Here is a 23,922-nt window from a genome sequence, read left to right on the forward strand (position 1 = left end):
GCAGGTTTCTTTTGGACAGTAGAACATCTTTACTCTTGAATGAGTAAGGGAATTTAACTAACTCCTTTAACTAAGGGCTTGGGAGATGCCAGGCCACCTACAAAGACAGGTAAGTAAATACTGAGGGTTCTTTGATGCCATATTTCTGTCTTCCTTTCAAAGACTGAGCAGTCATCCAAATAAAGACAGTAGATAAACTGTGGCAAATACATTATAGAGTGGACAAAACTAGGTAAACATCTCCAGGAAACTTTGAATTGGGTTAGGAACTGCTTGCCTTGAGTAGAAGGCACAGTGAAGGCATAGATGTTTGGGACTAAAAATGCTTTTTAAAATGGTTATAGCAGTGTCAATGTGACAAAATATGCAAATATCCCTATCTGCCTGGATAATTTAATTATAAAGCACCCAATCACCATGGTATTGGAATGAATGCTTTCCATTATGCCATAATGAATTGTTTGTGCAGTGTAAGCCTATTCTTTCTTTTATTGGTGTGCTTATTTATTATTATTTATAGTTGGAGAGGAAAATTATGCTGGTAATTGAAATAATTGATGTATCTGATATTTTAGGGGCTAAAATGAGTCTGGTACCTTCTAAAGAATCTTGTGCTCTGTCTATGGTAAGTATTGGGGAAAAGGTGATGTGCTAAATACTTTAAGAATCTGTAGTTCTCTACATTGCCCCTTGTAATAAACCATGTCACCCACTGAGCCATGCTGGGATTTCTTTTATAGTCAAGGAAAGATAAATGGACAAATACAGTTTACACATACCAAGCACATTTGTTTAATAAACAATACAGAGAAAGTTTAACTGAAATGCTAAAGCCAGCAAAAGGGATAAGATACTTGATATTATCATAATTGAAATTTAATTTTTATAAAGCAACCCCCTTAATAACATAAAGAACAAAGTTTTCATACAGCGAACAGCAATAACTCCATGTGAAAGCTATAGATAGGAAAAAATGGAAATAGTAGTTTTCTTTGTACAGAAGAACTTTATATATATATATTTATATACATGTATATACATAAATCTGAATGTCAGTGAAAAATATTTGTACTCTAGGCCCAGAAGCCTGGGTTTGCATTTCTGGATGGGATACACCAGGTCCTCTGCAGGTGCTTCCAATAGATGCCACAAGCTGCCCTAACAAGCAGCAGCTGCTGGGGAGCAGGAGATTATTTAGGTGGGCTTCTGGGGGGGGGGGGGGGGGGGGTCCTGTAACTGTAGGGTTGAGCTTGTGGGGCTCTGCTTGGGGTTGTTTGCTGCCTTTGGATGGGGCTCCTGTCCTGGCTCTCTCTTTCAGGTAAGCAGTTGTTGGAAAGAATTTCTTATGTTTGCTGTGGGGTCTGGTGAGAGCACAGGCTGTGAAAGAGTTTTCTGAAGAAAACTCTTTCTTTCCCTCTGTGCTTGGAGGGAGCAACTTGCATACTGAGGTGCCCAACTGGTGTTACTTACCCCACAGATGAGAATGCTCCTACTTATTAGGTGGCCTGCAACCAGCATGCAAACTTCTTTAGGTTAACTGGGGTGGAGTTTTATCAGTGAACTGTATACAGTTTAAAAATTGAAGATAGAAAGGAAAGAATATTCTGTATAAATGACTGAGAGTCACAGCAGGAACAGATCAGGAATGTTAAAGTCATGTGGAAGTCTAAAGTGTCAAGAATAAAAACTTTGAGACAATGTAGGTAGCATCCTTCCAAATGGGAATTTTAGGGCAACAGAAGAGGGAGATTACTTAGAAGCTGGAAAGACTTAATGCTTACTGGGAGTGACTAGCTTTCTATTAAAAGTGTCAAAAATGCAAGAGTGCAAATATACTCTGAGAACTAGATTTTGGGAGAGTTTGTAAGCTAACAGTGGAGAGGAACAGTATGGCATTCATGCTTACCCACGTAAAGCGCTGGGTGGTGATCCTCCCTTAATTAAAACAAAAAAATCACAGAATTGTTTAATTATCATCAGTGGTCAGAATTGTGTTTTCTTTGTTCCTACAGTAGCAAGCTATCTGAAACCATCTGTGTCGCTAATGGCAAAATTCCTTGCATCCTCATGTGCTGCCTCACATTCTCTTCAGAAGAGGTTGAGTTCTTCCAAATCCCCAGGCTTACGGATCTCATTTAGGTACCAGTCCACCCTTGGATTATGGGAACTGGTGAGGCTAAGCATTGGGAAGACACCTTGTCCCTCCTCAGCTTTGCTTCACCACGTGGTGCCAGATAGGAAACCTGTTTAGCGATGTCACTTGTTCCTGCCTTCCCTGGGTGAGGGTGCTCTGTGTGCAAATGGACAAACACTTCCATTTGCAAAGGTATGGCTCTGTTTCTTAAAAATAAAATGTCTGAGGCCATTCAGTTGGACTCTCTAAGAGTCCTCCAGAAAAGACAGGATACTTAATGGATGAATGGAAATCCAGTTTTGTGGAACAATGTTACAAAATGAGGGTATCAAGCCATTTTCATGGAAATTGAATGACACTTTTATGGGCCTTTCTCTACTTCTGCTTTTAATATAAACTGTATAGTAAATACAGGTGAGAGAAAAAAAAAAAAACACCTGTCAAAATATAGCTCTGTTTGGTTACCTCTGTCCATGGGACAATTTTAGTAACCTGTCAATCAATGGGCTGCTAAATAGCCTCTCCAAAGCACAATCTGCTATTTCAGACGACATCAGTGTGTCAATCATTTATTGAATCAAAGCCAAATTTGAAGCAAAGCAAGCCCAGTTTGTCAATCACTTTTCAGTATTCTTTCCACTAACCACCTGACAGCTTTTAACTTTTCACTTTTATATTCCATGCAGCTAGTTAAGATTCTTTCATTTTTAATTGGGCTTCTTTTATGATTGGTAGCTAAGCAACTAATATGTTGTTTTATATGGTAATAATGGGCCCAAACTTGAGAGCTTTCTTGACCATTCCTATTTGTTGTTAGGAAATTATTTTCCTTCAAGTTGCTAAATAGCAGATGTAGCAGAAACAGTTATTTAATTATGGGTTGTCCTGTTGTTTCTATCTATAAACACTTTTGGCACTGTTTAAAAATAAACACTGCATGCGCTGGCAAATATATACTGAGTGATTTTAACTCCTGATAGAGTCCTTTGGAATTTCACTGCTCATTTGCAGGGAAAACTGGGTGCAAAAATTAAAGGATTGCCAAAAAATCAGTTTGGAAAAGTACTAGCAAAGGACAGAGCTCAAAATCTCTGTTCCAGAGTCACACTAGTCTTAAATCCAACCTGATTAATTTTCAGTCTTAATTTAGGTACAATTAAATTTCTAAGGCCAAATACAGAGGTCTGAACCACCATCTCTCAGAACAAGCCAGAAGCTCTTCCTGAACAAGCTCAGCTGGGTTTCTAGCCCAAAACTATGTCTTGAGAAAATTAAGGTTTTCTGTCCTGAAAGCATAAAACCTTTGGGTCAGAACTGGGTCCCCCAAAGGTGATCACAGATCCTGGTGTGGTTTCAGTCCTATTTTCTCATCTTGTGCAAGGAGAATGTTGCTTTCACAAGAGTAAAATGGTTGTACAGCTCTTGTCTTTCTATTTCCAAAGACTGTGTCAACAGTACAGCCAATGTGTTGTTTTCAGACAAAGATTTATCTTTCTGTCCTTTCCCTGAAAGAAAGTTTGGAAAAAGGAACTATTTCTGCTTTACAGAAAATTCTATTTTGGGTTCAAAAGTTTTTTTTTTCATTGAATTCTTTTGCATATCTGTTTGATGGGCTTCTGGCTGTCTTTTGACAGACTGCTGTCATCTGGTTTGATCCAAAACTGTGAAACTCCAGATGTGCCCGAGAACTTGGGAGAACATGGGTATAGTTCTGCAAAAAGCTGCAGTGGGTTTAGAGGCAATCTGATACCAAATGTACTTTTGAGTCCTATTTGCATTTTATGTTTTTATTTTTATTCATCACAAACTCTGTATAAGGGGGAATGACAGTAGAGGAGCAAATAATAGTTTCATACTACTTTGGTGGAATACTAAAGCATTACAGAAATGGAGTTCAGTCAAGCTGTAGGTGCCTTCCCACTGATAACCACTGGGAAATATGGTGGTGCCATGACAGTGTCCTTTTGGAGGAAGACTGTTGGAGTTGATTGATTAATGAAGAATAGCAAAAGATAAAAAGTAGAACATCCTTTGAATTTTGAAAACAGCAACTAGTGGCTCACAAATGAGTTCTTCGCGGGAAGTGCAAAACTATAGTTCTTGTTTTTGTTTTTGTTTTTTTCCTGTTCCTGATGGATTTCTGATACTTTAATGTTGAAATCAGTTGAGTTAAATCAGAAATTTCTGAGATCAAGGCTAGATGTCTACTGTTCAATGACATTATGACAAATAAGTTGTAAGATTGCCTGACTGTGTTATGGACAGATTTGTACTATTTATATAGCTAGATATTAACAAAAGTTTAAAAAAGGTTTTTGATCCCAGGCTGCTTCCATAGTTTGGCACAGATTGTTAATCTTGGCTCAAAGGGTGTTCAGGCCTGGCTGAACATGATGCTTAGCTCTTGTAGTTCAGGCATCTGAGCAGAGGGGAAACCCACACAGCACCCACCTACACAGCACCTGGTCTGTGAATCGGCATAAGACTCTCAATGGAGAAAATTAAGATGCACAAGATCGTAATTATTATATCAATAAGAGCAGGACAGGGTCAGGAAAGTCAGAAGTGCTTTTAGAGGGCTTTTTCCAAAAAGCTCCAATTTAGCCATCCACATAAAAATACTAAGGAAGAAATGTCCTTCTGCCTGCAACACATCACTACTCCTGTCCTATAGACCTTGTGTTGCGTCTGGACCCTTTGAACCAGAAGAGATGATAGTCTTTTGAGTGCACTGAAGCATGTAAATTACACAGTGGTGCTCTTGTTACATGAAATGTGTTGGTCAAGGACAACCCCAAAACACCTACTTGGTTGGAATTCCCAGCTGGGAAGAAAGGCTGGAGTGTGTTCTCTGTTGATGTGGTTTGCTCAGCCTTCAATGCATCCACTGGAAGACAGTGACTTGTCTTACAGTGCCACTGATTACAGAGGATGCACACGGACTTAAGGGGTCTATAGACACATTCACCACAGGCTACCACACAAATATGGGGATTGAGTCTGTTCTCTTGCTTAGTGGCAGTTCTCCGAATAATTACACATCCATGTTAACTGCAGCTAGAGAAAGGAAGAACAAGAGCTTTCCTTGCTCCTTAAGGTTACCTAATGCAATGCCTATGTTCCTAATCACATAATGCAATTGGAATTCTGTAGTGGTGAAGCACCAGTACTTGGGGTGACCCTCTGTTTCTCTTTGCCTTATGCTAGGAATAGTTCTGGTGGTTCGTGGCAGGGTAGCACTTGTTTTTGAGTGAACTGTGCTGTCGTCTTCATTTAAAATGTTTGTATTCACCATTACCTACTTAGCAACCCTGGGTTTCCACTTCTATGTCAAAAGGTTCATCAGTATCAAGTGCTGCTTTTTTTTCCCTCTATCATGGGAGCAGCACAGGAGTTAAAGCAAAAATGATGAATACCTTTCCTAACTGGAAATGGAGGGAGACTTTGCTAAAACAATACAATTACCTATGCTGGAATTTTTCCAAGATGCTAGGATGCTCTCGTTAAAACAGGTACTTTTCCAACAAGCAAAATTGTATCTTTAGCCACTCTGAGTGCTTGGGTTCTTTGCGTTTACGTCTATGCCTCAAATGCCTTCTAACCAGGAGCAACATGCAGCCTACTAAATCATCAGTAACCTTACCCGTGTTGCCCTGGTGTTAGTTGGAGTCCATTCTGACAAATTCTTACTAACCTGCTGCATGGCTTACAGCAGTCAAAGCAGTTCCTGGAACACAGAAGAGAGACTGTGGTTACAAACCACTTTTATAATCTAGAATTTATATGCTGAACACTAACTGGTATCATTTAGAAGTACTAACTGCTAAAACTGCTATGGCTTTCAAAGCAGGAAAGCAGAGCTTAACATTTGCTCTCAGACATGGAGGTACTTGAAAGGTAAAGTGAGGCTTTTCTTGTTTGCATGTGGAATGGTAGCATTCAAGGTGGGCTTTGTTCAGAGCAATACTTGTTGCTTAAAACTTGAACCTGAGACAAAACAGAATACTATATACAAACAAATGCATGTAAATGCATGCTATGCTAATTGCTATGTAAGGAATTTATAATTGTGGAAAATCACTTTTAAATAACAACAACAAAAAAAAGTATTAATTTCAAAATAACAAAAATTGAGATTGCTTAATTTGAAAACCTGGCTATTTTCTGATACATCAGACTCAGCTGTGGTTTTCTTATAAATCCTAAAAGATGTGCATGATTTCATACACCTACAGAAATTCATTTTTTTAGTAATGACTTTCTGATTAATTACATATGTTCTATACTCACAAAGTTGAAGAGTATTTGAGTGCCTGAAATTATGAGCACTTCAGCAAACCGGTGAAGATATCTGCAATGTAAACTTTACACATACATGGTCTGACCTGCCAATGACCTTAGTCTTGTTCTAGCAGGGGAACACGATATGTAATGCAGTCAGAGTTACTTGTGTTTTGTGTTGTGTTTTTTTTTCTGATCCCCTTTTAAGTTTGTACTAAGAATATTCACATAAGCATAGATGTTATGGACTCAGATCACCAGAGGTTATAAATTAAAATCAATTGACCCCAGAAGAAAGTGTGTCTTTGAACAGGTAACACTCAAGCAACCCAAATTATGTATGGCATCCTGTACCCCAGGGCTTTTATAACACAAGGGAACACATGGGCTATGGTAGCATTAGGACTTCGATCTAGTTGAGATGATTTGAGGGTTTTAAAGCATGCACAGATACATCATCCTGAAAATATTTTATTAGTTCAAGCTTCAGTTTCTCCAGGAATAAATATTAATGTAATGTCTTCAGGACTCTTCAAACTTTTTGCTATCTTTTAGAGATTTCAGTTTTTTGGCGATAGAGCATTGTTATATCAGTTTCACATAAACCTAAAACATTGAGCAATTTACTGAACCTTGTAGTTCTTAAAGAACAAACCATACATCCTTTTGTTCTATTCAGCATTAGAACCAATTCTAAAATTAGTGGGAGAAGATAAAGTAAGTCATGTGCCATTCTTTGCAATCACTTAACTTTAGGAAAAGTCAGGTATTTTATTGACAATATGGAAGCTATACTGGGGGAGCTGGTATGCCCAAGAGGACATAGAGATGACTTCTATTTTCATTTGTGCTTAATATCCATGCTGTTTTATACCTTGATGTTCTTGATAGCTATGGAACTGTGCTTCATAGTACCAGAAGTGGCTTAATAAAAAGTATCTACATATCTGACCTAATTCACTTGGCTAAGTATGGTTTCTTAAGACACAGACAAATTGGAATCATGCATTTATGTCTATTCCTTTCTATATCTTGCAGATTGAAATATCATAACAAATGAAGTATCAAATACACTACTGTAGTCAGTCTTGGAGACCCTGAGGCTATCCTTTTTAGTTTTACTTAGTTGGGTGAAGTTTACTTCAGCTTGGGGTGTTTTAGTTATGCTTTGTGAGGGTATTTATTTGCCAGTACATGTCCCTTCAAAATGTTTCTACTGGTGGTTTTTAGAATAAACAATATAGTTCCATTATCTATGAAAGAAGCATTATGTACGATACAGGTAAAAACATTTAATGTCCTACTGAATAAATTCTAAGGTGCAGAAAGTCAGCCACATTTTGCTCTCACAGAATAACTCAAGTTCAGTGTTATGCTAACTTCAAGGAGAGGAATTCTGTGGCCTGTAGTGTAATCCACTGGCTTACAGCTCACTGCTGAAGGATGCAGAGCAGCTCCAGTAGTGGCCCTTGCAGGTCATTGAGTCATGAAGACTTCCAGTGCTCTCATGCTGTAGAGGTAGGTAAGTGTCCTCACTTCATGCTGCCTCATCTGTATTCTGGTTCTAGCCAACTGAAAATGTAAAGGTTTATAACTTCACTTGTGGTATAGGTAGCCTATGCATGGAGAAGACAGCCCCTGAAAAATGGTTATCAGCCATCAGATAATGTGGAGCTGATTATGGAAGATGCCTTGTGATGAGTACAAGTTGAAGAGGTCCTGGGGTTCCTCTGATGTGCACAGCAGCACATGCACCCTGTGCTGGGTGGGGTCAACAGTGACAGAGTTTATTCATTCTGGGGCTGTTCTGCAAATATTGCAGTGACATTCCCCTGAAAGTAGAACGGGACACTTCTACCCTCCAGGTACCATGTCAAAAATCTGTCCTGGTACATTATCACTCCTGCCTACTGCATTCAGCGGCATCCCTACTTGTACATCAGTACATACCTGATGCACACACACCATATCCCTCCACCAAAGAAATGATAAACCCACGTAATTTCTTCACGATATCATCCAAGGTCGCTTTTTGGAAAAATGAGTGAGGGAAGGAGTGAGGAAACTTGTGAAGGAAAATGGTGCTTGATTCAAGACAGGTGCTGCTAGTATATTGTGTTGAAGCCACCATCGATGTCTGGTTTTGTTAGTTTTCATAGTTGCAAAGGATCGGATATCATGCAGTCTGGTTTTAAATGATAACCAAATATTGCTCTTTACGCAATCACATGCACTGTCAACTTTGGTCAGATGCTGATTCTCCCCATTCCCCCCAACTCATTGCACAAATATCTTGAAAAAATAACTTTTGAAAACAAAACAGAATACTTCATAGAAACTCCCTTATTCATGAAATTCACTCCCAAGTCGATGAAATTCGCCCATAGAATTTAAGAGCTAATTCTGCTTCTTAAGTTATATTCTCTTCAATTCTCATTGGCAGCTAATGCAATAAGAGAACACTAAGGAAATAATTAAATGCTGTGCAATTAGGGCTACAGCACATCAGGATACAAATAAATACAAGCCAATACATCCTTTCATAGATTTAGCTTGTCTTTATTTTGTAGCCTTTGATCTGTGCCTACCACAAACTAAAACCTTTCAGAGCATGTTTGTCTGAACCTAAGGCTGCATGTAACTCACACTGAGGTATGGCACGTGTCGGGTCAAAAGCTGCAGGAATAAGCTGATAGCAAGCATGTGAAACAGTGGCCAGAGCAGAGGAAGTAAGACCCAGTTCTGTACTTTCATTATACTTATTCATTGCAGGTGCCTTTGAATTTCACATGGGTGAAAAATTTATCCTGAATTCCTGCAACAGATTAGGGTTTTTAAAAAGCAAAATAGGAAAGAAATGTTCAGATCAAATATTGAAAATATATATATATTTCTCTAAAACCGAGTTGTGACTCATAGGTTGATTTCTGCCTATTCCATATTCCAGAGTGTTCTGTGGCCTGCTGGACATTTATTTGGAAGGACCCTTTGAAAATGGGGAAGAGCAGCACTTACCATAATATTATTAGGTTAATTCCAGCCAGGCTAGCTTTCATGAGAGGTCCTGACGTTGAACAAACCTGTTTCCTTCACTAGGATGTGTCAGTTAGAAACACCAACTGCAAGGATTTCTTATGTTCTCACGAAAAAGGAAGGAAACAGCTGGTAAATGTTTCACAGATGGTAAAGCTCTTGGCATCTCTCAGGAGAGGGCCACCCATACAGATGGCTCATTATTTTAACATTTGGATTTTCATCTTATTAAAACATCTTTTTTTTTTCTGGTTTTATTTAGCATCATAAATTCTCTTACACTTTAGTTAACAACTCAGTGATTTGGGGGAAGTGTCTGCTATAAGGAACATCATTTGGCTAAAATGTATCTGCATCATTATTCTCAGCTCTGATGTGCAGTGAGTGGACTTGAACCTGATTAAAAATACCAAATGCAAGCAAATGCTTAGAAATATGACTTTATCAAGCAAAGGTCAGCTAAGCCTGTATAGAAGCTGAATTATTCAGCAAATGAAGAAATGCACTGAGTGAAACAAGCAAACATTTCTATCTTGGGCATTACATCAATTAATGCTATGATGCTTTCTGCATGCACTGTAATAGGCACTGCATTTGTTAGTAAATGTTTTGTGTTTAGTGTGTTTATAGTATCACTATAAATGCAAAATACTATTTTTAAAATGATCTGGTCAACAACCCAGATGATATTCAGGTTTTCAGAAATGTTTATAAAATGATGCATTTGCAAAGGCAGTCCCACCTTGCATTTATGATGGCATGTGCAATCATAAACATGCAAATAGATAGTATGTTTAGCATATGTCATACATAAATCCCAGCTCCCCACACAGTTTAGTAAATATCATTAGTCCCATTTGGCTTATGGCAGGGGAAGGGGATGGAAACAATGCCAAAAGGTGACAGAACTAGCCCTATGTGACAGAGGAAATTGAGGCAGATGTAAATTGAGCTTGGATGTTCTGGCTTTTGACTTTAGTGCCTTATCTTGCTCTCTTGATACTAGCTGTTCTCTTCAGTAGCTGACACTTTGCACATGCATGGTTTGAAGAAGCTGAGGCAGAGATGTTTAGCACTTTTTGCAAAACAAACAAAGCAGAAGGTAGGAAATAGTGTGGAGGAAAAGAGGAAGGACAAAATAATGTCCTGTGTATAATACTGAATATTTGGGCCCTGTGTTTTGCAGAGATTTTTAAGTTTCAGCATGACTTTTCTCCAAAACTACTAAAATATAGGTTTGTGCTGTAGATATGGATTAACAATAGCACAGATTGCCACATGGATCAATCTGAAGAGATAAAAAGTAGCGTTTGATGCATGTGCTGCAGCTGCCTTGTAAATCTCATTATGGTGCCAAGCAAGATATGTGCTGCCTTAAATACTCTGGATTCTCTAAGATTAGACTTGGTCTCTGCAATTGTTTTAATTAAAAATTAAATAACCAAGAGCAGGAAGAAAGAAACCTAAATATTTTTTTCTCTGCATGTTTAAGTGCAACTCCCTGTTGATTCCAGTAGGTTACATCAACAGCAAAGATTTGACCCAAAAGCTAACTACAAGTATTCCATTAATAAATACAGGGACAGATTTGCAGCATGTAAATCACTGGAGCTCCACTGATGCCAGTGTAGTTATGCTGATTTACATCAGCTGAAGAGTTGGCGTGTGGAATTCACATTCCTTCTGACATCAAAGATGTGTCAGCAAATGGTAAACTTCATTTGTATTTTTCAGCCTTCTAATTTAAAAATAGCCAAATTGATTTATTATTAACCACTGGGTTCTTATGGCGAGACTTTGCATGCCACGTTTCAGCCAGACGCCACTCTTACAGCCAAGCTGTAAATCCTTCCAAAATGGGGATTTTAGCTGAAATGCTGAAAACTCTCTAATGCTTGTGGGTAGTGCTATGTCATATTTATAATAGATGGGCTAATCTAACCATATCCTAAAAAATGAAAAGCATGAGGGGCTGGATGGCTCAGAGGGTTGGCAGACTTGCCAACTTAAATTCAGTCATAGCCAGAAATGACAAAGTTGTTACCATTTTTGGAAACCTATGAGATGAGTTGTCGAGGTTCAATCAATTTGTTGTCTTTCTCTCCTTTGAGAGGTCAAAGAATAAGTGAGCCATGGAAAGCGTTGTTCTAGCTAGATGTTTGACTTCTGGTTTCTGTGCCACTGTGGCTGGTGCCTTTCAGAAATACTTCATTTACTGAGTGAAGGTGCCATAAGGGGTGGGGAGGAATACTGAATAACTTGACATGCAATGTTCATCAAACCTGGAATGACTTCCATGATAAGGAGTTGGGAGCATTACCAGTATCCTTCCTGAGCTGCTTCAAGAACAGAGGACTCAATTCAGTTACATAAATATTGTAGGAAACTTATCAATCTGCTCAGAACCATTGATCTCACTGGGATCATAGCAAACTTTGATTAGAAAGCACTTTAGAGATCATCTGGTACAACTCCTTGCTCAAAGGAGGAATTGGTTTTGAAGTTAGATCCAACTTTGAAGTCAGATCAGTTGGTTCAGGTTCTTGTCCAGGTGAGTTTTGAATATCTCAATGGATGGAGATTTAACAGCTTTTTTGAGCAATCTGTTTGCACTACAGTAATGACTGAGCTAGTGGATCAAGTAAGGGAAGATGCATTTAAGTGTGTTTTTGTTTGATTTTCTGCGGGCATAAACTAGGAGCAGTAATGCTGTCAGTGAGTAATAAATTCAAGCAGATCTCCACAAAAACTGCTAGTGCTGAAAATATCAGGGATAACAGGGCTTATGGAAAGTGGGTGAAAATGGGTGCTCAGATAAAGGGGGAGAGATGACAACTGGAAAAAAAAAGTGGTATGAAGTCTCATTAGGAAACTGGGGAGTCCTTTAAGGGTGTTTCATCAGCAGAAGTAACTTCAGGTGGGTCTTGCAGTGACTTGGGTATCAACTGACTACAAGATACAAACCCAAAAAAGTAGGCTTTGTTAGTTCTTGTTGTGTAAATTGCTAGTGTCTTTTAGTATTTAATTGCAGTATTTGGTGTTCATAAATAAAGAGGCACAATCTCTAGATGAGATTAAAAGCTGTTTTGTTTTTTACACTATTAATGTTTTTGAGATGCTGGTTTTAGGTGGACTGCACTCTGAAAAAGCACATGGTGGAAGCAGAAGTGATATAAAAGGTAAAATGTGGAAAAGACTTAGAAGAGCTAGCACTTGCTACAGATGAATGCCATCATTTTCCAGTTCTTCCAAAATGAGAGCTTCTAATCATGCACAGTAACAGGTATTCTAATGAATTTCTACTTGACCATAACACAAAAACAAGTAATGAAATGGAAAAATAGCTAAATGAACTATGCGATATGAAATGCACACTTCTCTTGGGGCTTGCTGCTACAAAGAGTCACTGAAATAATTTGGTAGGGGTTGTTACATATTTGCATGCAGGCTGAGTGCATCCAAACAGCAGAAGCTTTAAAAACAGTATGAGGTATATGGCCCTTCCTGCTCTATACGAGAGGCTAATCACTAATGAGAAAAACTGAGGAGAGGCTTGCACTGTACACGTACACAGTTGCACTGTCCTGTGAAGGTGGATTGTCATTGCTGCAAGCTAGCCTTGCAGTACTTTTTCACATTTGTTATACCCTTCAGAGACCGGTCTTGATTTTGTGGGGGCTTAAAACCTATTAGCTTGCAAGGGAGTGTGGATTGTATCTCCAAAGTAATGTGGGCATGGGGGCTTTCTTTTTGATCATTACAGGGTATGAGTGTTTTGTAATTCATCTAGTGCAAAAGAAGCTGTTTGGTGACAGGCATCAAGTCAAACTCCTGCAAGGGGCTGGCAGCAGAATACATTTGTCTATTTAACTGCACACAGAACATTTGTCAAGACAGATTCTGGTCCCCTCTCCTAAACAGGGATTCTTGCTATCTTGTGTTCCAGATAACCTAGTAGAGAGGAAGGCCAGTGCAAAAGCACGTGCCAAGCTGCTACCAGGACTCCAACCATGCCTTGGGTCCTAGCACCTGCCAGGTGAAAACCTTGCTGGCACATTCATGAAATGAAGGGTGGAAATACTTGTATCTGGTGGTAAGCCAGAACAGAACTGTCTTTCCCAAAACCCTCTAAAGAGATGACTTTAAAGAGGTTGTCATACTCTTTAATGCATTTGCTGATGTGTTGCCACATTTGATAGGAAAACAAGGGGGTAAAGAACTTCCTTAGGAAAGGATAGAAAGTGAAAGATGGTAGGAAACATAGTGGTGGTGAGACTGTTGGAGATGTATGCGTGGTATGCAAAAGAATAAAAGTTCAGAAATGAAGCTTCAATTCGTATAATGGAGAGATTAGTTGTGTGTGATCAACTTCTCATTGCATTTGGACGGGGGTAAAAAAAAAAAGGTTTCCATATTTGCTAGAGGCTTTGGAATGTGCTTTACTGCTCAAAAAGCAAAGGTATGGAAGGACATGTTGATCCTCATAGTACTGTTTTCTTTTGGGCCCTCTCTGCTATTAAAATTGTGTCAATCTTCATGCTGGCCTCCCTATTTCAACTTGGTGTCTCCCTTCCTGCCGTACATGTTAACCTTATTCTCATTCCCCTCACTTTCTTCTCCTGTGGTCTTGGCTCTTGCCAATTCAGAAGTGTTAGTCTATCATTTCAAGTGCTTCAAGCTACCTCTAGGGCAATCTCCTCCTTTAGTGCTAGGTGACCTTTTCTGAAAGCCATCTTCACCTCTTCAGCATCCAACTTCAGAGGCTAAAGAGACAGGAAGGTTTGGCACATGATGGTCAGCTCTGGCAGAAGTCTGTTTTGGAAGAGGAGGAGGGAAAGATGGGATAGGGGGTGAGGTAGCTGAAAATGATAAACCTGTCATAAACCTCATCTGTGAAAACTGCAAAAAATAAAAAATAAAAAAAAAAAGAAGTATTCTGAAGATGAATAAGTCCCCACCCCCTTGAATTTGTACCTTTGTCCAACCTGGGTTTTTACAGAATTTCTGCTTGCTATGTTGTCATGGCACAGATGCTTTGTACTGCTTTTTTGTTCTTGTTTCAGCATTGAGAAATCTGTGCTATCTTAATTATTAACCTGTTATGCTTAAGTTTCATTACCTATATATTTTTTAATGTCTTCTATTGTGATGACAAATGAAAGTGGTAGTTCTGCCACTGCTGCAGTGCTTTAACTTCAGAGTCTGTGCTCACTGTGTGCCAGTAGTAATGACTCCCATAAAAGTCCTTTGATTGTTCGCTGATGCAAATTGAGATCAGCAATAATGCACCATTCTCCATATAACAATTGTATACTGCTCAACGGCTTTGGACACCATATTGAAACATAAGTCAACATTAGGATAGGTTAATAAATACTCCGCCATAAATTTAAACACTTGCAGAAGGCATACATCCCTCTCTGCTGGGGGAACAAAACAAAGTGTTCAGAACATTTTTTTTTCCAACCAAATAGCTTGGGTATAGCCAACTCCCTCCCCACCCCTCCTCCTTTGTTTTTCAGGGGGAAGGGCCTTGCAGAGTGGGGTGGGATGTGGTGGTAGAGAGGGTATTTTGTTTTGTCCAAAACAAAAGCTAGCTGCTAGTACCATTTGTAAGTCATCCTCACCTGAGTCAGGGCTGAATTCTTGTGCCTGCTTGGTGATTAGAGTAATGCAGTTAAGCCTTTCCAGCTTATTTGCATGTCCACCAGCTAAAACAATGAGACTTCGTTGAAAATAATGTTGCTAAAAATTTGCATCTCCTTTTTCAACTCTTAAATACCTGATGGGGGGAGGGTGTTGGCAGAGACAATATGAGTAAGGAAACCTATAGCAGTTTTATTCCCTGATTCTTGCAGACTTTGGATCTATCTCTGAACACTGTGCCTCTGTATCCTGACCAAATTACACCACTTCACTATCGTAGCAGAGTGTTGGGAGAATTAATTCTGTAATGTTTGTGAAGTGCGAATGCAAAATAATAATTATCCTCTTACAGCCCCTTGTTTGTATATCCACTTCCGTGTGGAAATGCCCTCAAACTAAGTAAACATGCACAGATGAGCATTAAAACAAACCTGTTGGAAACAGGGACTCACAGCCCACCTCTGGCAATCACCGCTGTGCTTACCCTTACATGTTCAATACCCACCCAAGGCCGTTTGTCTGTGCTCGGGCTGGGGCAGGGGTTCCTAGCTTCTGTCTAGCGTTTTCTTTGTTTGCTCAGCTCTTTGTTTGCAGAGCTTCTGTGTGTTCAATAGAACTTAGCTATAGCCACAGCATCTTGGAAAAAAAAAAAAAAAAATTCATCCTTTTTATGAATGCTCTAACTATAACTGTTGAAGCAAAACTACAGACAGATAAACAAAGAAATGCAGGCAGTGTAAGCAAAAGCCTCTTCAGCAGGTCTCAAGTCAGCCAGTCTTCCTTTCTTTTGTATGTTTTAGCTAACAGCCCGTTGAACTAACAATGAGGGAAAAAGGGGAACAAAGATTTAATGCTACTTGTCACTGCTCCTTTAAAGATATTAATGCTAGTATAAAAGGTCTGGTTTAAAGCAACTAAAAGAAGGATGTTTAGCTAAGAATGCTGGTTTCCTTAATGTCCCTTGGATTGTAGATGTGGAGTAGGGTACTCAAGGCAGTTACTTCATCTGTGATCATAGCCTGTGTGACATTTCGTTGTTTTAAAGGGATTAAACTAGTTTAAATAATCCCATATTTTTGCTGGTATCATCTTCATACACTGTCCCTACCATGGTATGTCACTGTTGTATTTGTAGCTGCACAGTGAAGCTGACCTAGGAACTGATCTGGCTGAAAAATAACTTGACCAGAAGAATAAAAAAAAGGCTGCTTCCACTTTTCTACTTACCCTTGTCACCAGATCAACAGAGAAGTTGATCTGGAAGCAGAATAAGCAGTTAATGGAGTAGTGCCACAACAGCCACCAGAAAATTTCTGGTCAAACTATAACCTCACAGAACAGTTTCAGGACGGTCTCACTCCCAGTGAGATTTACAATGGAACAAAGGATAAAAAACTCATTTTCTGGTTCCCTTTTGCTACTTTAATCACTAGCTTATGTGCAATGACTTGCGAGAAGACAAGGTAAAATGAGGATTAGGGGAAAAACATGTATTAGTCTTTAAATATTAGTAATTGTTGCATGTTAGCAAAATATTTTAAATCATCTACTTGAATAAATAATGAAGGCTATAATTCTGCAAACCATTGCTCCGTGACAACGTTTTGGAGTGTGAGTAAGGGAGTGGAAAGTTGAACCTAGGGTCTAAACTACTAACGATATATGACTGCTAGAAGGACTAAATATTAATCTCGTTTTCCATTGAAGTTGGTGGGAGTAGTTAGGCCTTAGCTGAGCACCTCTGAAGGTCCCTGTGACATGGAGGGACATCAAGCATGAGTCTTTAACTACACATAGCCCTGTGGAAATCACTGTGTGAGTGGATCAAATGCATAATACCAGGCAAATAGCAGTCTGCTGTGACTGCCCAGCAAAAATATTCAATAACTGATATTTCTAAACATACGATTATCACCATATTTAGCTCATTGGAAGCCCTGGCCCATGAATGTCAATGTGAAAACACAGTGCTCTGTGCCTTTAGAGTATGACCTTGTACCAAGAGAAGAAATCCATATCACGTGCTGGCACCATCTAGAGAAGATGCAGTGTAGTCATACTACAGCATAAATGTCACCTAGTTCTTTGCCTTTACATTTTCTTGCTATTTAAGAACCTACCTCAGGATTTTTTGAAGTGATAAGTAGGTGATAAAATAATAAGCAGGGTTGGCTTTGGATGCTGTCTGGCACATGCAGAACAGTATTTTGTTAGCAAGCTCCTAAGCAGTGGTTATATTTGAGGGAGACAACTTAACTTCCAAAGTGTGCACAGACCTGACTCTGAGGGTTATGTGGCTGTAAATGGTGACAGCAGACACAGGGCTTATGCCTCAGAAATAAATATAATGCACGGGTGAAGTTCAAGATTCATTTAAGATGGGATTCTGTGTAATAAAGACATGAGAAGAAAGAAGGAAGACCCCATTATCTTCCTGTCAGCAGCAGGCATGTTCTTGGTGAAAATCCAAGTGTTCTGCATCACACCAGCAGCATGGCAGCGCCTTACACTGAGATTATCAAAGGATGATATTCCCCCTAAAATAGCATGTCCTGCCATTACACACAGCAAAGGGCAACTCTGAATTACTGCATTTGAGTAACTAATTAGTGTTTCTGTAGCATTCAATTTCTGCTCTGAATTATATTAGAAACTAGGGACTTGGGGAACTCAGTCCTTTAGGGTGTCTCTAAATATTCCTTTTCTGTGTCTTTATAGTTAAAGAATCCTTCCTACAAGTCAATCCTATTTCTGTTAACTGAGCAACGGAAATGGTGTGCAAGGTCTGAGGCTGGAGGTCTGGGCTCCTCTGGAGCTGGTAGCTTTGCAACGGGTCAAGGGGCACAAGAGAAACCTCTGGCAAATTGCTGACATGGGAGAACTCCTAGGGGCTGCCCATCTGGCTATGGAGCCCGTGTTTCAGCACCTGCCAGAACAAGGCACATGCTGGGGTTGAGACAGGAGAAAGAGAAGTAAATACAGTTGGCAAAACATCCAACACATCAGGAAGAGCAACTCCCGTGCTGTGCATGCTGTGCAAATGTTGGCACTGGCCTAGAAATCATAGAAGCATAACTGCTTCCCTGGAGAACTGATGTTTTGCTTCACCCTAAATTTGGCCCATTATTAATATCCCCTCTCTCCCTTGCAGAAATGATCCATTGCTTTATATGTCGCTTCTTATTTAGGATAATGCTATTTGATGTGTCTGGGATGGGCCTGTAATTAGTATGGCTTCCTTTTTAAATCCTTGACCAGCTACATGAGAATGATTTAACTTCCTCTCCTCCCACCTGATTTATCTGTTTCTGAATAGAGAAAAGTTTCCTGAGAAGAGCACTATTTTCATGTGAAAATTTACCCAGAGTACAGCCTGGCGTGTAAGAGTTTTCTACTGATGTAAAATCTGTTGGTAACAGAATCCAATCTGAATCCAAAAGTATTCTTGGCTAATCATTAATTCATCTGCTTGCAATTCATTCATCTTTATTTCACCATTTGCTTAATGAGGATAATAGGGAGCATCAAAATCTAAAGACTGATCATTTTTTAAAAGCAAGCATCTGATGATAATTAATTAATAATAGTGACAACAATAACCTTAATTTTCCAGGTATTCCCCCAAGAGAGTTGTATTTTAATTATAGTTGCCACAAGGACAAATTAAATATCCTGGATTCAAGCTTTGGTTTGTGGTATTCACTTCACTGGAGTAAGGAGAAAGCTATCTTCATGTAAAAATAATTCCCAAAAAAATTTGGAAGCTCCTACAAATAGCAGAGATGAAGAGAAGATAAATACTGCTGATGATATTTGGTATGACATTGGTAATTCTCAGAGGGACTCCGCAGTGTAGTGTGCCAGTGTAGATGTTCTTTGCTTTTATGAAGGTGACAGACTTGACCTGTCATGTACTAGTTACACCCTGGACAGACTAGAAATGTCACAAACTGCTAACAGTTACTACATAAGATATAAAAGCTTCTCTTTGGAAAGCCGTGGCACTTAAAAAGGTGGGGGACAAAATGCTTTCTACTCTAAGCATCTTTTACTTCCTCCTCCCATATGACAGTAGTATACACACCAGAAATTTTCAGGGGCAGAAAAGCAATTTTAATGAACTTAAATTCCAGATTAAATAAGCCAATGGCAGTGACTTGATACAGCCTTTAGTTACTATTTCAAAGGCTTTGTGGGGTCTGAGACTGCATGGGACTGAGAACTGGAGAGGAATTTCATAGACATAAAGAAGCTGCAGATAGTAGGAAGGTGGGTGTTAATTCTGTAGTGATTTACACTGGTCAATATTTACTGTTTCAGTTGCTAGAATGCTGCTATGCACCAGGCTTCTCTAGCTTAAACTCAGGCTGATGTATAACTGAAAGCAGTTGGTTACTAGTTAAGGTACTTAAATGTGTCCCACCCCAGATAAAGCTGTGTCTGCTAGAGATAAACACACCAGATGTGAGACATTGATCCAGATTTGAACTCCTGCATATGGCTGATTTCTGCCCTTCAGAGCAATGCCCAGCTTGATGCACGCACCCTTGTGTTGGGCTCCCAGCTCTGCTGTAGTCCCCCTTACATGTTGGATCCTGGTGCAGCTTGTGCTTCTACAGTAGCTAGAGGCAAATTTTGTTCTTGGAGTTAGTGGCGTACCATTTGGCTGCCGCTGTGGCTCTCCAGCCTTATGTTTTGCACTTGGCAGTGGAATAACCACCATGTACAACATTTGTTGCAGGATCTTCTGTCAAGACAAAAGTACTTGATAAAACATAGTACTATCAAACTTCGCATTGAATAAGATTTTTTTGTCAATTCCTACCTGTTTTTGTAGAATAACTTAAGGTTAATAGTGAAAATGAGACCAAAATGAATGGTTTCACATAGGGGAATCTGTCATCAAAACACTATTTCAGCAAACTAGGAAGTAAAACAAATGAGCATCCGTGGACAGTTTGAATTCAATCCTTAATTTCAGTTTGAAAAAAAACTTTCAAAAAGCTTCTAGGTTGTTAATGCTTGGCTTTACTATTACTTTATATAGCTGTTTTTCTTCAGGGGGGAATTCAGCTCTGAGCAAAACAAACACTGAATCTGGCTTGCCCATCCCCAATACCCAGCTGTGTCGTAGTCTGTATCTGAAGTGCTTCTGTGATACAGATGATTAATGCCTGAATTGTATGTTTTTTGTAGGCTGGTGTACAGTGTAAAATGTGACTGTGTTCAAACACAACTGTGAAGAACTGAATGAGTCAACTGACACAATGCTCTGCAGCGCCTGGCGGTTTGTGAACATTAGCTGATAGCTACCTTGGTTCTTTGTGTGTGTATTTGAGTATGATAACATTGTCTAGTGAAGATAAGCCATTAGACTCACCCTCAGAAAATTTTAGTCAGACTGGTTTGATCTTAATGCCAAATATCCTTGTATCAGACCCTTCTGGGATTGACATTGGTGCAGTTCAATTTATTACAATGGGGCTGCAGTATTTAAAAGTATCACCTCCAGTCTTCAAAGTCAACAACCGCTGCACTGGAGGCAAGCATTGGTAATTCCTGTTTGAAATATTAGCTGGTTGTAGAGGTATGGATTTACTAAAATATAACTTAAGTTTGCCCTCACATTTTTATACTTCCAGGGAGCTTTTCAATTGCTTATCATTTGATTCCAGTTCTGCCAGATTGTTCAGCAAGCTCTAGCAATATACCAAATCTTCAGCAATAATTAATCTAGTTTATATCTCAAAGTAAAAGCTGCCATTTCAGACTAGCACCAGTCTCAAATCTATTGCTGCTGGATCCTCCCACCATGTCATTTCATAGTTGCAGGACTTCAACCTCCATCAAACCGTACTTTTTTTCTTTCAGACTAAATTGTTCTAATGCAATTCTTACAGTTCCTTGCATGAATCCAAAGTGAAGGAAGCTGTTTCTGGCTGTTATTTCTATGAAGAAAGTGCAACTGCCTCTATGGGGATATAAATGCCTTAAGCAAGTTGTAATGGACATATCAACATTAAAAAGGATTAAGGAAGGAAGATTAAGGTTAGGAGAGCCCAGAACAGAAGGGTGAGGGAAACCTACTTACCCTGTCTCCTGCAATGCTGGGAGACCCTACAGGAGAAAGGGGATGCCTGAAGAGAACAGTTGCCAGATTGCCTTGGCAAGAATGTTGAAACTGCCAGGCAGCAGGCTAGGGATTTGTCCAGAATCAGTTACAATTCAGGGGTGCTCTGTCTGTCCTGTAGTTTGTGAAGGATTTAAGAATTATATGAATATTATATATATATTATATATTATATATATAAAGTGTTTGCTGACAACTCTGCTGCTTAAGGGGTATGTTTCTGATTTGAAAAGGATGCCAACTGAAATTTATCTAGTTTTATTAACAGGAAGGTATGAGGAATCTGTACTTATGCTAGTTTGTAGTGTGGAATAATTTAGGACCAGATTGTTCTGTCTTGCTCTTGATTTGATACCACTTCCGCTGAAGTCATTGGAAGCCTCTTAGTGACTGCAGTGAGCAGCAGGGCAAGTAGCTATGGATGTTTTCTAAAGAACAAGGGTATCTCTTTAGGCTCCTATAGGAGTTTAATACTTTATGTGAAGAATCAAGGGATCAAGTTCTGTGAAAATGTGTGTAATGCCTATTAAAACAGCCTATGAGGTGCTGTAGGACCTTTTTAACTTTTTATAAATATACACAAAATTTTCAGAAGCAGGATAGCCATAAAATATGCATCGGTAACATTGGTCTCTGCTTCTTTGTAATATGCAGCACACTAGAACTGCAGGAAAGCTATGCATAATCTTGACTTTCACTTCTTTTTTCTTGCCTTTTAAAATAAACACTCCTCAAGGAAGAGAGTCCAGCATCCGCTTAAAGGAAATGTAGAGCTAGTCATTAGCACTGGCTCAGCTTTTAGCACTTTGTTGTCGAAGGTACCTACTGGTCTCAAGAGGCATGGCAAGCTGTTTTCATTCTCTAATTTACAGGAGAGAAGAAATGTGCAACCCACTTCACATTAGGTAGTGGTGAATTTGTAATTTGAGCCTTCAGTCCTTGCTCTGTCATTTTTTTTTTTTCTTGGGAAAAATGCCCACATAAAGATTTTTGGGATTATAGTCCAACTGTTGTCATTGTCTGAAGAGCAGGTAGTTTGTTTTCTTACTAGGGAAAACATTTATGTAGAAAATGCTGAAGTAATTTAGAGATAATGAGGAGTAACAAAATCATTGGTTATTATGAACATGTCAAGGTTGCATATTTATTTTATTTTTCTTCCTGAATTCCACATGTGACAAGTAGCGTCATGACATGTCAGGTCAGGCTGCATCAATCATGTCTCCTTGCATTACATCACATGTGTAGGATAGTGGAAACCACTTATGGGTCAGGTAGGAGACTGAAGAAACAATTTTATTTTACAGCTTGAATGGGGGAAAAAAGGCTGGGAAAAGAGGGGAAACTTGAATAAAGCACAGGATTGCTTTCCCTGAACAGATGGCCAATCCACCCACCATCAGGTGAAGTCAGATAGGGCTGCAGGATGCAAACCTCATCAGATGGATTGTTAATTTCTTAATGCTGTAAGAACCTAAGATGCAAATATGTACTAGCCTCAGGAGGGAAAGATTTAATTCAAAGTAGGAAAAACTTTTGATGAAATTCTCTAGTTTCTGGGTGGAGAATTCAGTTAACGTTTTAGCAGAATTTGCTGAATTTAAGGGGGTAGAACGTAAAATTTAAGCTCTACAGGAAAGCCCCATACAAGTGAAAGAATTCTTTGAAAAATATTCATTTTGTCTGACGTATTTTCTAACATGTATAATAAAATATTGTTGAAATTAATTTTTATTAGGGTGACATTGTTTTCATCCTTGGAATTTTTAAGGATTTTTAATGTTTTTAGGTGTCTTTTTCACATTACAGATGTTCCACATCTGTGAACAAGAATTTCTACTTTCAGTATAGCTCTGTCCTTAAAGATGAGCCTGTCAGTAGAAACATCTTGTGTTTTGATGTTCTCTGAGAAAGTTTATAATCCAGAAAATGGACACTCTAGGGTCATTTAAGGCTTGGCTTTGCAATAGAAAGCCATGCATAACATACAGCAAATGTTTTTTTCCCCTGTTGATATCTGGATCACAGAATCAAAACAGATTTCAGCAAACTGGCTTTATCTTTTTATGGATTTTTCCATTCTTGTCTATAACAGATTTTTACTTTCTCAGCAGAAGCCTGATGGGTTTGGGGCATCAGGTCTTGGTAGCTCTTGCTGAGGTCTGATTCCTATGGCTATCTAGAACCATAGAAAACAAAGCTTTCATCCCAACCTTCCTAGGCCAAGATTAAAGCAGGTTAAACTTCTTTAAGATTGAACATTTTTGCAACACTTAAAAGATTCATCTTCTCATTTAAGTTTTCAGAAAATAATGCTAAGTTATTTGTTAGTCAGATAATCTATTCATGCTTTACCCTTTTTTCCTTTTCCTTTATTTTTAAACAAAGTATTTGATTTTTTTTATTCTTTTTTTAAGTCAGAACTTAGGTATTTCACTGAAAGGATTTTTAGAAACTGAACCTTCCTGGTAAAAACACTTCTCATGAACACTTTAATGAAGAATTGAGCAGGTTATAGCTAAGAACTATTTTTAAAAGCCTCAGGATAGATGCTGGTCCTCGGTGCGAGTCATGAGGTGCAGTGGTGTAGTGATGGACAGGGTTCTGTCTTTTTTTTTTTTTTTTCTTAAAAGAGTTGCTGAGCATTCACTGACTCAGAAATGCTGCAGGTTGCCCATGACTGAGCTCTGTAAAAATG

The 23,922-nt window shown here is 39.0% G+C and overlaps 1 protein-coding gene across 11 annotated transcripts in view; it reads left to right on the forward strand.

Annotated features, from left to right (window-relative positions):
* Positions 1-1,242: 1,242 nt before the first annotated feature.
* The window catches only part of LOC311445542 (uncharacterized protein), a 260,556-nt gene continuing 237,876 nt past the window's right edge, over positions 1,243-23,922 (forward strand). For 4 of the 11 annotated variants that reach the window (XR_014698492.1, XM_084537772.1, XM_084537773.1 and 1 more), the window contains exon 1: positions 1,243-1,318. Coding sequence is in view for 3 of the 11 variants with exons in the window: in XM_084537775.1 (XP_084393901.1) it covers positions 1,288-1,318; positions 2,013-2,139 (158 nt within the window). In the remaining 8 variants the exon portion in view is untranslated. Of the gene's footprint in view, positions 1,319-2,012; positions 2,171-2,210; positions 2,327-20,290; positions 21,323-23,922 lie in introns of those variants that run through there. The other 7 variants (XM_084537775.1, XM_084537777.1, XR_014698494.1 and 4 more) reach the window with 6 other exon arrangements.

Source organism: Aythya ferina (assembly GCF_964211825.1).
Source record: "Aythya ferina genome assembly, chromosome: 16".
NCBI lineage: Eukaryota > Metazoa > Chordata > Aves > Anseriformes > Anatidae > Aythya > Aythya ferina.